At 36.6% G+C, this 17,623-nt stretch overlaps 1 protein-coding gene across 1 annotated transcript in view; it reads right to left on the reverse strand.

Moving 5' to 3' along the window:
* PCCA (propionyl-CoA carboxylase subunit alpha) overlaps positions 1-17,623 on the reverse strand; it is a 272,561-nt gene that overhangs the window by 181,394 nt on the left and 73,544 nt on the right. Inside the window, exons 7-9 of the mRNA XM_071430901.1 lie at positions 14,249-14,380; positions 7,633-7,669; positions 1,859-1,937 (exon numbers count right to left, since the gene is read on the reverse strand). Coding sequence (XP_071287002.1) covers positions 1,859-1,937; positions 7,633-7,669; positions 14,249-14,380 — 248 coding nt within the window. The remainder of the gene's footprint in view (positions 1-1,858; positions 1,938-7,632; positions 7,670-14,248; positions 14,381-17,623) is intronic.

Genomic DNA, 17,623 nt, shown 5'->3' on the forward strand with positions numbered 1-17,623 from the left:
AGCAATAAAATTGAGGATTGGGAGGGGCTCAGATCTTAAAAAAACACAACAGCAGCCCTACCCAGAGAGGGGGTCAACATTGCAGACTTCCACAGTGAAGAGCGTGTGAACAGCTGTTTCAAAAAACAAATTGTAACATTGACAACACTGTACCAGTATTTCTTTTAGAAATACTAGCTGAAAATTAACAGAAATCTTAGCTATAGCAGGAATAATAATTATCATATTAATAATATATAATATTATATAGATAATAATAGAGGATCTAAAACAATCGTCATCATTTGGCATATATAAGGGACATGAAAGATGAAGCAGTAAGTTACCACAGAGAACAATTCTGTAACAGTAGTGTTTAAGTTCCTCAGATCAGTCTTTTCCACTTCCAGTGGTTATTTCCACCATCATGCCACACATTAAGTTAAGGCTCCTTATTGTACACAAAACCAGTTGAAACAAGAAAGGTTTTCAACTAGCCTGAAAATCCAAAAGTATGTTTCAAACAAGGAGAATCTTCACCCAGAGGGTGGTTGGGCACTGGCTGTGGTTTCCATAACCACAGCCTTTCTCCAAAATAAGTTAGCAATCATGACTTTAGATCCACTTTTATTTTAAAACATCCACTTTTATTTTAAAACAGTTACTTTAATCAAGCCCCTTTGCTTCTTTCTGAACTAAACAAGAAATGAACTCCTTCCTTTCAAGTCCAACAGATGAACTGCTGCCTGCACAAGATCAAGGCAGTAATTTTGGATTCTAAAGCAGTAGAAACAAAGTATCTTTTTAAGAAAGAAGGTTATTCTAGATCTTCATTCTAATGCACAAAACATTATTTTCCTATTTAGATTTGAATACAAATGGACTACATAGAGCATGGTACAAATAAACCCATCATGTTTTCTTTAAATCTAAAATTTAACTGCTAGACATTCATTATTCCTTCATCCAATTTTTAGGTTTCGACAAACAAAAATTTAACAGGGGATAGAAAAACAACAGGGAAGTATTGCAGGTGGCTAAATTAAACTAATGAAAATTTCAGTTGTACTTTGAGTTTACTCCAGCACATGTGCTGCTCCCTCCGTGCAGAAAGGAAACCTTCAGGTTATTTTGGATCAAATAGGCTTTTCATTACAAGTTTAGAAAAATCAGAAAATACATGTTTCTGTAAGATCAGCAGCACATGGAGTTGAAATCGGGCTCCCTCACTGCCAGAACATCAGCAGAGAATGGATTGTAAAATTCTGAATCAACAACAAAGCATCATGCAATGTTCAGGATTCAGACAACCAATAAGAGACATGAAAACATCTCTGTGTTGAAACATGTGTTGTTTCAAAACAGACAAAAGTACAATAGTTTGCTGATACAAATGGTTTAAACACAGAAGTATGCAATTTATTAGAGCACATTCTGGTAACACCGTATGTGTTCCCACGTATGAATGATCAGACTCATCAACTTTAACAGAACTAATGGCATGCATTAATGTTTGTGAATCAGGGCCAATAAATATTCTACCTAACACAGAGAAATTAATAAATCAGCATTCTGAAAGGCATACATAAAAATGTTATTTACAGTCTAACATTGGACTAACAGCAGTTGTAAAAGATGGTTTTTTACTCAAATTAATGGATGATGTTTTGTAAGGTAAGGTTTATGCAATAATTAATTAGAAATAGGTACATACAAACTTCCAAAGTATATGTCTCACTATGCTAAAGGGAGAAAACTAAATTATATCCAATTTCTCTGTATAACATTTCATATCTGCTCAACTGTCAGCTCACAATGGCTTAATGGGACTTCAGTAACTGCAGCATTCATCAAGGCAAGCTTTTGGACAGCATCTCACCTGGTCTCTTCATCATCCCAAGCGATTCTCATGCCTTTCCCACCACCACCTGCTGAGGCCTTGATCATGACAGGGTAGCCTAACAGCGGGGAACAATTAGACAGAAGTTCAAACTTTGTTCAGTTGGTCAGAGGAACATGACAACTGACCACATGTCCAATAAAGCCAGCAGACAATAACTTCGTTTATTAAAACACTTTGTTTGCAGGGAGAACAGAGGAGAATTTTTTCTTTTCAAAACTTAGCTGTCAGTGCAGTAATTTCTACAGCCAAGAAAGGCTGTCTTCTCCAATTCATTTATACCAAAAAAAAACACTGAATGAATTATTTCCAAATAATGAAGTGATTTATGAATAAGGCATTTGACCTTTTTAAGCTCACATTTCTTTAGGAATATTTTTCTTTCCTTTGTGGCTGCCTAAATAATATTTTTTAATTAATAGCAAAAATTAGTAGACCTTCATAAAATAAGTCTAAAGATTGAGTAAAAAAATATGTATCTTTATCAACACTTCTAGTGCAGAACATTTTAAATAACAGAGCAGCTTGAGAGCTGTGCTGCTTAGATATAATGTAACAGTATCAGAACACAGATTACTTTTGTTTACAATTTAAAAAGTATTCTCCCCAAATGCACATGTAGTAAAAAAAAAACCACAAAACACAAAACAAGGAGCATAAATCTGTCAGCATTGTACATAACCAGCAATATCTTACTCATAGAGCAAGATACTGTAACATGGATATAAGGCAGGATCTTCCTTTTCTGAAAACTAGAAAATTACAGTAACAAAGCACACAGTTTAAATGCAGATTTGGTAATGATTGTTTATCTTTTATTACAAATCATTTCATTCAAAGCCACTTCCTGATACAATTCCATCATACCAGAGAACTTCACCTTTTCTACATGAACATGCAGAAAACTAAAAATCAAGGATCTGATTAAAATGCTTTTGACATTTCTAGGGTAGCAGAAAATTCTTAATGCCTTTGGTCTCCAGAATATTTAATGAAAAACACAACATTAGGCAAACGTGAGACAATCTGATATCATCTGCCAAGAAGAGTCCATGAGTCCTTGAGAACTGAAGATATATTGTGTAAAAGGCTTTGATCTGGGGACAGAAAGAGACAACTGAATATGGTTCCTAGAAGTGGTCCAGTCTACTGTCATATGCGTTACTGATATTTACAGTTTCTTTCTGGAATATAGATCTACTCTTGCTCTGTTAAGTGACAGCAGTACAATATTCCCACATCCTCCTCACAGTGATCTAACTGAAAGGAGGTTCAGGAGAAGAAAATTAAAACCAGCAAGATCTGGAAATTCTTTGTTTTCTTAAAAAGTCTGAAATGGATATAAAAAAAAAAAGGCATGACAGAAGCATAAGGAACAGTAGTGTTGATGCTGTAGAGAGGTCATAGTTAAGCATACGTAGAGCACAAACCAAGCTCCTATAGGCATGGATTACCAAAAGGCTATAAATCTCCATGCCTTGGAGTCTAAAGTAGTCTCTTATTACAACATACAAGATTAAGACCAAACAGAGCCATGCAAATAACCTTTCTAGAGTCTCTTAGATTTTCTTGTGAAGTATCTGATACTGCCCATAGAAGGATACAGGAGAAGCCACAGAGTAACAATTACCCTGATCCAGGCCTCTATAATCCCAGAAATTAAGGGGTGAACTCAAAATAATTCTAGATTACATACAGCAACAGCGAAGTTCAACCAATTTTCATGAAATGCAGTATATGCAACACCTAGACAAGAGCATTTTATTGATGCTGTAGATGCATCTCCAGATCCCTGGCAGCTGCCAGGCTCCTACACAAGTCACTGGATATCTTGATATAAAGCTAAAAGCACATCTTGTATAACTTCCATGCAAGAAATGAGATTTTACTGGATAACACTAGTGAATCCCTGGCAATACTATCGCCATCTGTAGACCTTGTCCAACCCAAAAGCTGCAAGAGTGAAATTTTAAAACAAGCATTGTTTTATGCCTTATTATGGCAAACGCACTAAGGCAATTTCCATCACTTAATCTATGTTATTCAGTGTTATATGTATTTGAAAAAATCATAATTAATTATGCTACCAATTTCAGTCTAACAATATCAGTCTCTTGAATGGTTTGCTGATTTTAATTTTGTAACCAGAATCTAGTCCTAATTTACTGTTCTTTAGTTTCTAAAGCAAAACAAACAGGCATATCAAAAATGAGCCTTGGTAAGTCTTTGTATGCTTCAAAATGTAATTCATCTATCACAACTCACATGGTTAAATTATCAGAGAGTATACATGGGTTAATTGTATCATTCAGCAAGCGTAGCATCCCTTTGCTTCCACTCCTTCCCACCTTTTATATACAGTGATAATATGTCAGCAAGTCTTGTAAGCAAGGCAGCTAAAGACTCCCAAGAGCCACTATTTAAGTAAATATGAAATAGATTTTAAAAAAATAAAGTAAGGCCTGTTTTGAAAAAATATATACAGCTTTTCTGGTTGAGGAAAAATTGCAACAGACCTTTATATGTTAGCATGTAAATTAGCCAGTCACCTGAAAATAAGGGTACTGGAGCTTTTGCCCAGATATGAGGTTACACACTGCTCGCTCTTGGGGAGCTAAGCTGAACTCAGCTACAGAGCAGCTCTTTAGCCAATACCAAAGACTGAAAGGAAGGCCTTGTAAAATTTAAGTTTTGCATACATATTGGGTAGAGGATACTGGGATCATAATGCAGTACTCAACACTCTCCATTTTTGTAGCAATCAAAATTGCTAAAGTATGTTCCCATGGATTGGTTGGATTAGGTGTGGGAAGAGAGGCATGCAAACAATTTCTAACACTTATTTGTAAGTACCCACAACAACAGCAATGAAAAGACTCACAAAGCAGACACGTTTTTGAGTAGGTGTTAGGTTTTCAATCCCTCCCTCAAATTAGATGCCACTTTATGTGAAATTAAAATTGCATGTGAGATTAAAACCTACTCTTGTTTTATAGTTTTCCAATCTTGTCACGCCTCTTAAGGATAGAGTTAAAGATCTTAGGAGGCAAGAAAGCAAAAAGCAGTCAGACTTGAAGATCACTGCACCTGCTCTTGCTGCTAAATAGGTATTGCTATAAGTTAGGACTGCTTTGTTTCCAGGACAGTTACTGTTCTGAGAATCAGAATGATAAAAGGAGTAAAAAAACTTCTGATGTCCTGCAACTGTTAGCTCCCACCCTCTGCCACCATGGTTTTAGGATGTAATTTACCCATTTTTATAAAGTTGCAGGTAGTAGACCACAGAACACATTGTGCAATATCAGTTTGAGCAATGTTCCATGTGACAATACAAGATTCTTTTCAATATCCATTATTAAATCCATTAATATCCATTAAATGCTAGCACTAACTAAACCCGTGTCAAATGAAACATGACAAAAAAACATCTTGTTCATCTTTTCATTTTGTTTTAACTGACTGCATTTCATAGCTGCTCAATCCTTTCAAATAGAGTCAAACTTCCTGGAGTTTCATTGATGCTTCAGAATTAAGAAGCCAGCAGTTCTTAATGTACAATCCTACAAACAGACCTAAAAGCAGCATGGGAAAAGGGCCAATGTAATTAAGCACTACAGAAAGGATCAGAAGAGCACAACAGCCCACACCAAGAAAGAGAGAAGAGAGACAGTAGAAAGGAGCCAATACAGCAATTTGTGGCTGAACTTCTTCCAATTTCTGATTTAACCTAGTTTCCCTGTCACATTCTCTACACAATACTGGAAAACATCTTAAATCAGGGGCAAAAAGAAGGTTTCACTCCCACACCTAGAAAATGTGCATCCATAGATAACAGTCACTGAAACAGGTAAAGGCTGCTTTCTCAACTCTGAGGTGCCATGCTTCACTACTACTGGATATTTGGCCAAAACACAGCAGGGAGAAGCAGAAAAAAAACAGAGGCAGCAAGAGAGCATCATACACAGTTCTACTGTTTTGAGCACTGACCCACAGTCACTTTTTTAAGAATTACTTAAGCTTTCTTAGAAGACTGAAACACTGAATTAGTGAAATTAGAAACAATCTGAAAGTATTTCACTGCTTATCAAGTGCTTCATATACAAGGACAAATACATTACATATATATACAAGAGACTATAATTTCATTCTATCTTAGATCCCTTGAAATTAAAATCACTATTTTTAATTCTGGTCAGTGATTACAATGAGACAGAAGCTTAACCAAACTGATCAACTTGTCAAACCATGGGTGGAGAAAAAGCTAGAAGGAATATTTTTCTTTCACTACATGGCACTGTAGTACAAACCTTTCTTGTATCAAAGCAGTTTAAGAATTTTTCATCTAAATAAAGCACCACCCAGCTGTCTGTAATTGACTTTATTATCACAGATTTAAGACTGCCTTGATATAATGACCTCCAAAGTGCTACTGATATCAAAGACAGGAACCAGTCAACAGAACACCAGAAGAACTCAGAAGAAAATTAAAAAAGAATGTATTTTAAAGGGTGTCTAGAAAGCCACTGCATGCCTTCTAACTTACATTCATCAAAACTGTTTAAGAAAATACCTGCAGGAAATCTTTAAAACACAAGAGCAAGAAAGGGTATTGAAGAGAAAGTGAACTGAAATAATGTCACATTACTACACAGGACTAAACCAAATTTTATCTACCGTTCCCTTCTGAATGTTCCAGTTTGGTTAACAGACTCTTTCTTTTGGTAATGGTCCCATGACAGTGATCAGTTATCACTGGATTTCACAACCAAGACACAAAGCCTGACTACTCACAGAAACGCTGACTTCAATTGTGTCAGCCTAAAAGTCAGACAAGCCTAAAGTGGGTTTCAGGGCAGTTAACCAGTGCAGGGTAAAAGCCCCAACTTCAACTGAAAGCAGAAAGATCGTACACTGCTAAGTTATCTGTAGCAGTGCAACTCCCACTTCCTATCGGGCACATAAAGGCACAGCAATAGCTCTTGACATAGGTGAAAAGCTGTTTATCTACCTGTGATAAACCTAAATAGCTTCTCATGGTTGCAATCTCAAAGGGAAAATTAAAGAAAAACCCCAAGAAAAATCAGATATCTTACTGCATTAGATTCTTCCTCTAGAAAGCATTTTAAAACGTGTAATTTCAAGCATATGGTTTAGCATTTTCACTAATATCAAGCTTTAGTAAATAAAAGCCAAAACTCATTAAACACATATTACACTTAACCTTCATCAAAATTAGTCCCAGACTCATTTGCTGGTTGCTCTTTTCACCATTCTGTACGATACTCAGAAGCTAAATAGTGACTTTATTGCAGTAAGCACAGAAGGCTGGTGCTCTGGATCATATTCAAGCTAGCTGCAGTCCACACAGCGATGAAGAATGAAGATCATAACATCACTGGTATCAGTCTCCACATACAGAGAAGTGCACCATGCCTAACTTTTGACTATCATGCCCAATTGCAGATATACTTTCAGGTAACTCCTTTAGTGAGGTACTCAATACTGCATATTACATTCATTCCACAAATCATGGCTGCACTTGTTCTGTAAAGTCCAGTTTGAAAAGTCAAATTCGATGATTTAAGAGACAGGGTGTTAATGCCTAGATTCCTCCAGCCCTATGGGCAACAAAGAACTTAAAAACTATTAAAACATTATTTGTTCTATAGGGATTACTTATTACACATTCAATTTAGTCAACCATGTCTGCTGAGAGGCACACAAATCCCACCATAGCTAATTTAAGAACTTACCAATTTCCCTTGCAATTCTGACAGCTTCATCTGCATCCTGTAAAAGCAGGAAATGAGACCCAACGTTAATCCCATCAGCCATTGCACTATGTCCTGAGGGCAGTCATATATTGCACTACTGTCTCCTCCGATTCATTTAATGTTTGATTTTACAACCTCCTGACCCTTTTCAGCCAGAGGAATGTAAAATTAATACCATAAGTGGAATGTAAATTCTACCTCATCATTAGTGCACTGAGAAACTCAAAGCAACGAGGAATCAGCTGACAGGAAACACAACCAGGATCGCAAAATTATTTTCTGCAGTTGTAGGAATTTAATGCTAGAATTTAGACGTTTACAATCAATAATGGACCATAAATCAGATCGTTAAAGTTTGTCCACTACCAGCTTGTTTCTGTCCTCACAGGTATTCCTTGTGTTTTCCTGATTGCTGTCAGTAGGGGGAGTTGATTCTCTATTGCTTGGGAGTAATTCAAGTTCAGGAAAAAAAACCTTGTAGAACTTCTTCAAAGACAAATGGGTTTTGTTTACTCAAGAAAGAACACTTCAGTTTTGGAAGTTCTGCGTTATGAAGACAAAATAAACCTTAAATGCATCATTTTAAACTGTATCTGAAAGGAGAAGATTCCCATGATTGTTTTTCATTTAAGAGCTGCATAAGCCAACTTTACAAATTCTTTTGTTGATGCCACCTATTGCTTCAGCTGTCTCATACTACTGTAGCCTGGTACAGGAAAAAGTCCTGGGAAACTCAGTGAATAAAAACCAGAGTACTTCAATTACTTACATTTCAATAACCAAATCACTTCCCCTACAGTAGTTATTTCTACTGATAACAGTCTATCTCCCTTATACAAAATTAGAAAGAAAAAGGGTTAAATTACCGTGGTACACGTTAAGCTTGAAAATTCCATCCAAATTTGCTAATATTTATACTATCCCATGACATACATTAAAAAATTTGTATAGAAGGCAGTAATGTCTGGAAACCACCAGCTGCTAAGTGTGTCTGAAACTATGGGGGCTGACTTATGAACATTAAACTGAAACCTGATATTTTTAAAGCTTTCAAGGCAATCCATTTTAAAAGCACCCAGGTCAGAACTTTAAAAAAAATACATAAGAAATGTTCATACCTGGTTCATTTATGTCCGATAATAAAACAAAATCCTCTTTAAAAGTCTTCAGTACCTAGTAACAGCCCCATGAAGAATAAGAGGGCTGGCAGGGGAAGTTGTCAGAAAATTTAATTTCCTTTCATTAGCTAGTCTGCTCCACAAATCGGTGCTTGTTAAGTTCAAAGCAGTCCTGAAAGCAACATCAGTTTTAAGTCTTTTTACTCCAGTCACATCTGTTAATGAGATTTTTCCAAATAACAATTGTTTTTAACTCAAGAGATAAATCTAGCAAAAAAAACTTGCCCCTCACTCCCCCCCCCAAAAAAAAAAAAAACCCTCAAGAGTTTACTGTTTTATTACACCTTGCTGCTTTCCATGACCCTGCACCCTCCAAATTTTAGCTTAAAGGGATAAAATGCATGAAAAGGGTCATTTAAGAATGTTAGTGGTTTCCACACATTGAGTTTGAAGGTTCTTTGTTCCTGCCCGTGACAGTTATGCGAGAATACTTCCCCTTAATAGCCTCTCTGTCAGGAAGTGTTAAACCTGCCAAATGCAGACAATTAGAGCCTCTTGAACAAAATGCAGGAAGAGTGATGACTGATGAAGAGCCACGATTATAGCTGAGAAGGAAACTTTTACATTTCTTTTCTCTTGCAAATTCCCCCACATATTTGCAAAATAGAATTAAGGGGGGGAAGCAAACAGGGTAATCTTTTTTCACTTAGTTACCTGCAAACAAGTGGCTAACTGATACACTGTGATCTACAGGAAGACAAGCTGCAAATCATTATAGAGGAACTTTTCACTGCCACTGTATTTTTACACATGCATACAACAACTTTAAGTAACAACTGATTGGTATCAGCAGCACTAATTGTCTTAGTTCTGGCTTGAAAAGATTTTAGTCATCTGCCCAGCACAGTTATTAATTTACACTGTGTCAACATCTGTTTCTTTTATAGTTCTAACATATTAGAACCCAAACGCTAAGACATGAGAAAAAAAAAAATCCATGCATGCTCCAATTTTCGCTTTCAAAGAGCATTTCTGAACCAGAAAACAAAAATATGCTGTGATTTAAGGAGAAAAACTAAAAGGAAAAAAAAAAATTGATATCTTGCCATCTCTGGTAAGTCTTTTGATCTTTTTCCATAAGAAGGTATATTGAATATATGCTTAAAATATCATGAATTTCACTTGCTGATTGCATAAATACAGAAACAGTTCGGAAAGTTAGGACAGTTATTTTAGCTTTTTGGTATATAAAACTTATGACAGATACACAATATTTGCACAAGAGTAGCAAAAAAGTGAATGCTATGATACTGCCTAAAACACACGTCCATATGTGCAAAATATACAAAACCACACTCGTACTAAAAACGCTTTAAATTATTTTTAAAAGCAAAAGTCCTCAATGATTTACTACTCTTTCTTCCAAAAGCACATTAGCTACACTACCATTTTCCCAAAATAAACTGGAAACTGTAAAGAAATATATAATTTTAGCACCACCTTTTATTGTACAAATAAAAATGTTCAAGTAATGGTAGAAGTTAATAAAAGTCCTAGGAGTTATAAAATTATGTCAAGTGTTTTCACAAATAGGTGATTCCATTAAGTTAAAGAGACATAAAATACTCCTTTTAGCATAAGAATTCCTATCCTCCTATTTTCATGTACATGCCTCTCAACCAGGTACCAGCAGGTGGAGACAGAAAAACAAATCCGTCTTGATGTAGGGGAGTGCCAGGGTAAAGCTGATTAAGTGACTCCTAGAACTGTGAAACATTGTTTTAATGATGAAGAACTGCACCATGGTTTTCATGGCTGAGGGTTTTAGCCTTAGAGAACGTCCAGTTCATATCCACAATCTTTAACAACCTCTCCAACAGTGATCATTCAATCCCAATGTCAATATCCATATCCCAGTACAAAAATTCATCTAAAACAGGCACCCAAAACTTACCTACAGTAAATTCAGAGCCTTGCTAAAGACCTCCAACGTGTTTACTGACATCAGTGAAACTAAGTAGACACAGACATTATTCTTCTGTGTCTACACCCAGCTGTGTTCTACCAGCCATAAAACCAAACTGGCTGTATATGGTGAAACAATACAAAAATCATTCTTTCCTTGCCATTCCTTTCCCAGTTTTTCACCACAGCATGTTCTTATGCTCATTACTCAGCCTCCACTTTCTAGTCTCTTACTCCCCTTTAGTTGTTTACAGTCAATACATCATCTTAGATCTAACTTTAGTATAGCTATTGCTCACATGGATTAATGCTAATTCTTGGATTAAAACCATTTATGACTACATCTCCCAATCGGGTTTTATAAAACTAATTCTAGTTACACATTTTGAAATTAATTACCTTTGATTGCTTTTGTTGGCTCTCTAGCTGACAGCACAAGACTCCAGTTCCTTTTATGTTCAAACTGGATTTCTCAATTGCCCTAGCCAACTGAGAAACTGAACCAGTGATGAGACGAAAATTACTCTTTGTCAAACTGCCCTCTCCATTCCACATCTTTCCACTCTGTTTCATATTTGCTAGAGCATTTGCCAGTACAAGAACAGTTAGCTGCATCTGATGCCATGCATCCTCCTCTTCAATCCTTCCAGCTTTAAGTACACTGTTGAAGGGCTTCGTTCTTTTCCATTTCTAATTTAATTACTACTCACTGGGAATTTTTCTGCATGCAATTTCTCCAAGATGTTATTACAAAATCTTAGCAGTGTCTCCTATGTCTAAGTGCTAAGCAACATAAGAGAGGAAAAATATCCTTTATTCATGAAGGACCTAAGTAGCTGCAGCACTATTTAACAAGGATAAAGACAACTTTTCTAGTAACAAAGATTTTCAGTGCAGTCTTGAGTTGAACAATGAAGCACTAGAAGTTGTTGCCATGGGTTTACTTTAACTATTCATCCACAAGAACACATGAAACAGATCTGTCTTAATTTCTAGCATTGTCAGAAGCATAAATGCAGTTTTCCTCCAGCTTTATGAAGTCCTTTTTAAGGTTGAAGCCACATCTAACCACCTTAAGCATCAAGCAAACACTTAACTCCTTCCTAAGTCCTTTAATTTTTTTATTTCTCAGGAAAAAGAGCCCTCAAGGATTTTGAAAGCTTCATAACTGTGACTAAAACAGGTCTCCCACAGAATGGCAGAAATCCTGAACAGTCTCTAGTTCCTTGTGTGTTGCTGTTCTGATTAGAGCTGGTATCATCCAGCTTTGCCCTTCCTATCTTAGTCCAAATTTGCAAAATAGCCTATCAAGCTCTAACCAAAGATCAGGCATCCTATATGACCTAATTATTCGGGTATTCTTTTGAGCAAAAGACATTGTCACAGGAAGGAAATCAGAGAACAAACACAGGCACATATTTAGATCCATAGCAAGTGTGACACTATCAATTATCAGAAGCTTTATTTCCTATAATTGGTAATCAAAGCACTGGTTAGCTTAAAATTTGCAACTCCACTTTTTGATGGAGACTACAATGCTGGTAATGTCTGTGGACTTTCCTTTTTCTTATTTGGTGGGCACATTGCAAATTTGGGTTTGGGGTTTTTGTTTTTAGATATGTACTCTTTTTCATCAAGACTCTTCAGATAATCAGAACTCGTGCAGGGCTGAGGTAGGTGAAACTGGTATGATATGGACACTTTGGGATTAAGAAACGACCACATAGATCCTTTCAATAGCAGAAGACTGGAGTTGTCAACTCAGGCCTACATTCCAGTTCATTTGGTTTTAAAGGTATTGTTGCATATAGCCCATGGCCAACCACAACACTTGAGTTTCCTTTTTGTGTCAGGAACTTCAGATAATTGTCAAAAACAGTGCAACTGAAGGTCTACAAAACAAGTGCATACAAGAAAGCAGCTCAGCTGCACTGGCTATAGGCCTATCTGTTCCTTAACCATTATCCTACTTTATCAGGTTCGGGTTCTTTTATTAGCAGAATAGCAGACCCCTACATAAGTTTTAATTTGATACAATAAGAAAACCAGCATTTTGAGTATTTAATTTTACATTAGAGAATGTTTTGTGGTGTTCAAATGATTAATTCAAAGTTATCTCCTAGCTAGATGCTTTTCTGGAAGTTACTTTGAAGATTCCCAGAAGAATATACAGGTCCTAGAAGAATATACAGGATATCAGAACAAAGAATGTTATGCCCAACAGCTTGGCTGCTGTTAAACCTTACGAGTGCTAAAGGACCACATACACAAGGGACTGCTAAAACATACAACAAAAACCTGAACTTTGCCAATTTGCCACTCCCAGACTTCAACATGGCCACGAATTCCAGTCCAAAACTCATATGGAGTCCTCCAGAAGGGAAAGAAGTCTGCACTTTTACCTGTTGCAGCATTATCCTGCTTCCAGACATTACAAACATCATGCATTTCCATCACAAGTACTGAAAAGTTCTCTTGGGCATTTTGACCTCAGCTATTTTGTGATTTTATCATTCTCTCTCACTAGTCAAGTTCTCCAGGCAGCCTCATTGGACCAGGTAATTTTGTGGAGGCTGAGCCCCTTTGTATTCTATTTACCTTTCACTTTTAGTTGGGTTTTGGGGGGTAATTTGTCTCTTAACAGAGTTTAAAACCCAGCTTAGCTACTACACTCTTTTCCATGCAACTTAAAGTTTTACTCAAACTTCATTTGAAAAAAAATTTGATTTGACATGTAAAGCATAAAAATTTTCAACCCAGGAGGTCAACATTTTCAAATGTACCAAGTTTTAGTTTTACCCAATGAAGGTTTTAAAAGAGAAAAGCTTAACTATATTAACATAGACAATATATTAAGACACAAAGGAAAGCATGTAAGAATCCAACATAATCTATATAGCAGAAAATAAACAAAAATGAAGATATACCTTATTTAACCTTAGAAACTATAAAGAAATAACAAGTTCTTTTTTTACAAAACCGTTGGAAGCCATTCCTTCTAAAATACACAAAGAGCATTAGCTGCAGATTCTGATAAAGAGCCGTCAAATTCCCCCCCATCCCATCCTCATCCTGAATTTTGCAACACATGGAAATATGCACCATCAAAACAGACCACAAAATGGAAACTTCACACAGTTTAACAAACTTCACTTCACTTAGAGCTGTCAAGATCTTGGCCAACAAGAAGACCTGAGAAATGTAAAGATGTGCAAATAAGTCAAACCCACACCTAACATTTTACACATCTACCTGCCTTCATGTTAAATTTAAAGCAAAGTAGTTTTAGAGACTCCACTGAAGAACTCCTAATAACATCATTTATTATCAAGGACTTTCTCCTCTTCTCTAAAGCTCTCCTGTTAGTTAAAATCTGTACTTCATTTTTAATTACATTTTACTGAAAAAGAAGAGGAAATTATAATTAGATTCTGCATCAGACCTTCAATAGGTATACTTTGATTTAGACGCTGTTCCTACAGTGGGCAGACAGTAATTAAATGATTTCTCACCTTGACTACTCCATCAAAGCCAGGGATCGTGTTGACCTTTGCATTCTTGGCTAACAATTTGCTTTCAATCTTGTCTCCCATAGCTTGAATAGCATGTGTGTCAGGTCCAATGAAGGTGACACCTTCTGATGCCTGCAAAGACAATGAAGACAAAACTTCAAGAGACAAAAATAAAAATCAGCTTTTTCATACACAGATATTACTATTAACTTTTTTCTCTTTTTGAGCTAGTACAAGACTTATAAGGCAGTGATCTCTTTACATAACAACAGAGCAATATATAAATATTTCAGACAGTTCATTAAAAATGTGTATGACCTTGTGAAACTATGTATACACACAGATTCAAAGCCCTATAATTAGCATTTGTATAAATCAAAAGCCAGGCCAGAGAAAAATAGCTGCAAGTACTCCAGCCTGGAAGTTAAAAATATCCCTTCAGAAAACAGAGGTTTGTTAATTCACTGTTGAAATAACCAAAAGTGATTTACAAAGATGCACTTGCCAAATGATAACACCCCTTAAAATTTTGTTTAGTATGCATTCCTAAAATCAAACCTCAATGAAACACCACAATGAAAATGCAGTCTTTAACTCAACAGATAAAAGACCTTGAAAATAAAGCAATAAGTGAAATAACATTTCCTCATTCTTTCAGGCAACTCTTCTCCAATAATAACGTGGAAAGCAGTTAACATAAAATGTTCTAATACTTCAACATCAATATGTAGGTAAAACATTGAGCTGCATGTTTCTTCCTCCTGTTTCTCTATGCCTACAATAGACTTCAGTGAGGTTATTCAGAGGCATTCCTTCAAACTTCTCCAGGTCAGTACTACATTAAGTTAAAGACAATTCTATCAGAACTGTTCCCTGAAAGTTACTGATTCAATAGCAAGTACACATGTGTTTCAGGTAACTTTATATCTTTTGTACTGGATGAAGAAAGAGAAGAAGAAAGAGGGGTAAGGATGAAACAAAATTTTTTTTTTTAAAAAGTCAAGCCTTGCACAATTTTTCCAAGTTACATTTATTTTCTTCTCCCCAGTTCTAAGACATCTGTAAAATGTCTAAAACCAACTTGTTTCTAAGCCAATGGGCAGCTAACTTAATACCACTTCTAGCAAAATGGTAAACAGCAGTTTCTTATATCACAATTCAAGCCTTAGTATTTTGTCTTTCTGACACATACTTATGCTACACAAACCATATAGTTACAGTCACTAACGACAAAAAGTCATCTGTTGAAGCTGTGTGTATTTACATGATGGAAGTATATCATCCAATCCCAGAACATAGGAAAAATACGATTAAGCTGGGAAACATCCTCCTCTTTGTGATCTTGTAAGAGCCAAGATATCTCAACATGCTTGGGAGTCACCATTTGCACTGTCAGCAGCCTCCTAGCAGGACCAGTGTGCCAGCAGCAGCTCTGTGTAGATTATTTCATACCATCCCAGCTAACAGGGAAATAAAGATCACCCAGAAAAGACAGGTGAGTATTACAGACACACAAGGAAGCTCAGTGCAAGGACACCCAAACCAAATGCAGAGCATCAGTTCTGCTACATCAAAGAACTGTTAGCTTTGACTCACAATGAACCATCTGGGGATTTATCTCTGCCTACCTATTCTCTACTGCATTGGGATTCTTAGCTTAGCAACTCAGGAATTAACAACTTGATTAACAGCTGTCTTAGAAAGTTGGGAAGACTGTAATACAAAGAAGGAAGAGAGAGGAGGACCAAAACAAGGATGCAGATCCATAATTAAGTAGTGCTCAGATCCTTTGGCACTTGAAGAAATCCACTTTTTAAAGGAGAAGTGAAACAAAGCAAGGAGTTGATGCATGAAACCACAGTGACACAAAGTTTGGAGCTGACTGTTTCAGAAACAACCTGAAAACTCATACTTCTTCCTCTCTTAACAAGAGGCAGAAATTGGTACCTGCATACACCTAGCGGCAGGGCAGAGTTCTATCATCAGACTGTATCCCAATCACAATAAACCTTGTGGAAAAGGATCACTTACACACTTGACAAGTGGAGATTACACTGTCCCTCTTGTATCACACTTCTAACCTGGACATACCTTGTTTCCACAGTTTCTGCCACAATACTGGCATTTGCATCCTGACCAATACCACTTCAAACTTCACCACGTATTGTTTCCTCTCCTCACTTTCTTCTCCGAGTTTACCATCAAAAACATGAGATCTCCAGAGGTCAAGATATCAGGTTCAAAACTTTTGCTGCCATAACAGACCATCCCAGACTTCTAGCTTGCAGCCTACTTCCATGTTCTTACAGTATTTCTCTTCTCTCCTATTTGTTCTGACAGAAAATGAAAAATCTTCATTCAAACTGGAGGTCACAGGGGAGGATAAAAATTACATTGATGGCATCAGCAAGCATGCACCTTTCCAGCCAAGTGCCCACAGGGTACATCAGGCTTGACCTACTGTCTCATCTCACTGATTTGTGGTATGGACTTCCAAAGTGCCCAGTTCACTCCCTGCTCCTGCCCAGATAGCTGGATAAGAAGAGAACAGTACCATTCAGGAAAGATTAATGAACCACCTAAGAAGGAACACTGCAGGCCATTTCAAGAAATTAATCTCTGCATCCAATATATTTGCTACATGAATCCTGTAGAGCTGTAACATTCCACATGGACACAGCCTATAATACTTACTAAAAATTAAGTAACAGATGATGTGTAGCATATTCACATTACTCTAGTGCAAATATCACCTGTTGCAACCTGTATCTTTGGGGTTTTTTTAATGTATACTTTTCATAGGTCAGAATTTACTGCACTTGTCTACATATGCAGCTTTTGGCTTTAATTGCTTCAAAGCTTTGTACCTTACACAGATCAGCTCTTCCATGGTGAATAAGCAGCAGCACAGTACAACCAGCTATTCCCTCATAACATCAGTCACCTGGGGCAGTCACCACAGCCAGTTATTTCCCCATCAACAATCTGAAACTAAATAGTCTAATTCAATATGATATCAAAGGACACCTAAAACATATGATTCTGCATTCTTCAACATACATAAATCAAAAATCATTTAACAAACCTAGGAGGTTCTGCTGGTCTCCAGGCAGTGTGTCTAACCATCTCTTACACTGGAAAGTTGTGCATTCTCTGACATGACTCATAACTAACTTTAGTTAAGCACATTAAAAAAGACTTTGTTTAGCAGTGCCGTAAGCTGACAAAGTCTTGCAAGTCTTGCTACAGCAACTTAATACCTCATCACTCAAAGATGCTTGCTCAAGCCCTCTGCCAGTTTCTCTGCTCATCACCAGAAAAGTGCCCCAGGTTCTTCATCATCCACACTCACAAAATGTATTAAACAATCCATTC

This window comes from Agelaius tricolor, unplaced genomic scaffold (assembly GCF_023055355.1).
Source record: "Agelaius tricolor isolate 1412-34295 unplaced genomic scaffold, bAgeTri1.0.p SCAF_7, whole genome shotgun sequence".
NCBI classification, from domain to species: domain Eukaryota; kingdom Metazoa; phylum Chordata; class Aves; order Passeriformes; family Icteridae; genus Agelaius; species Agelaius tricolor.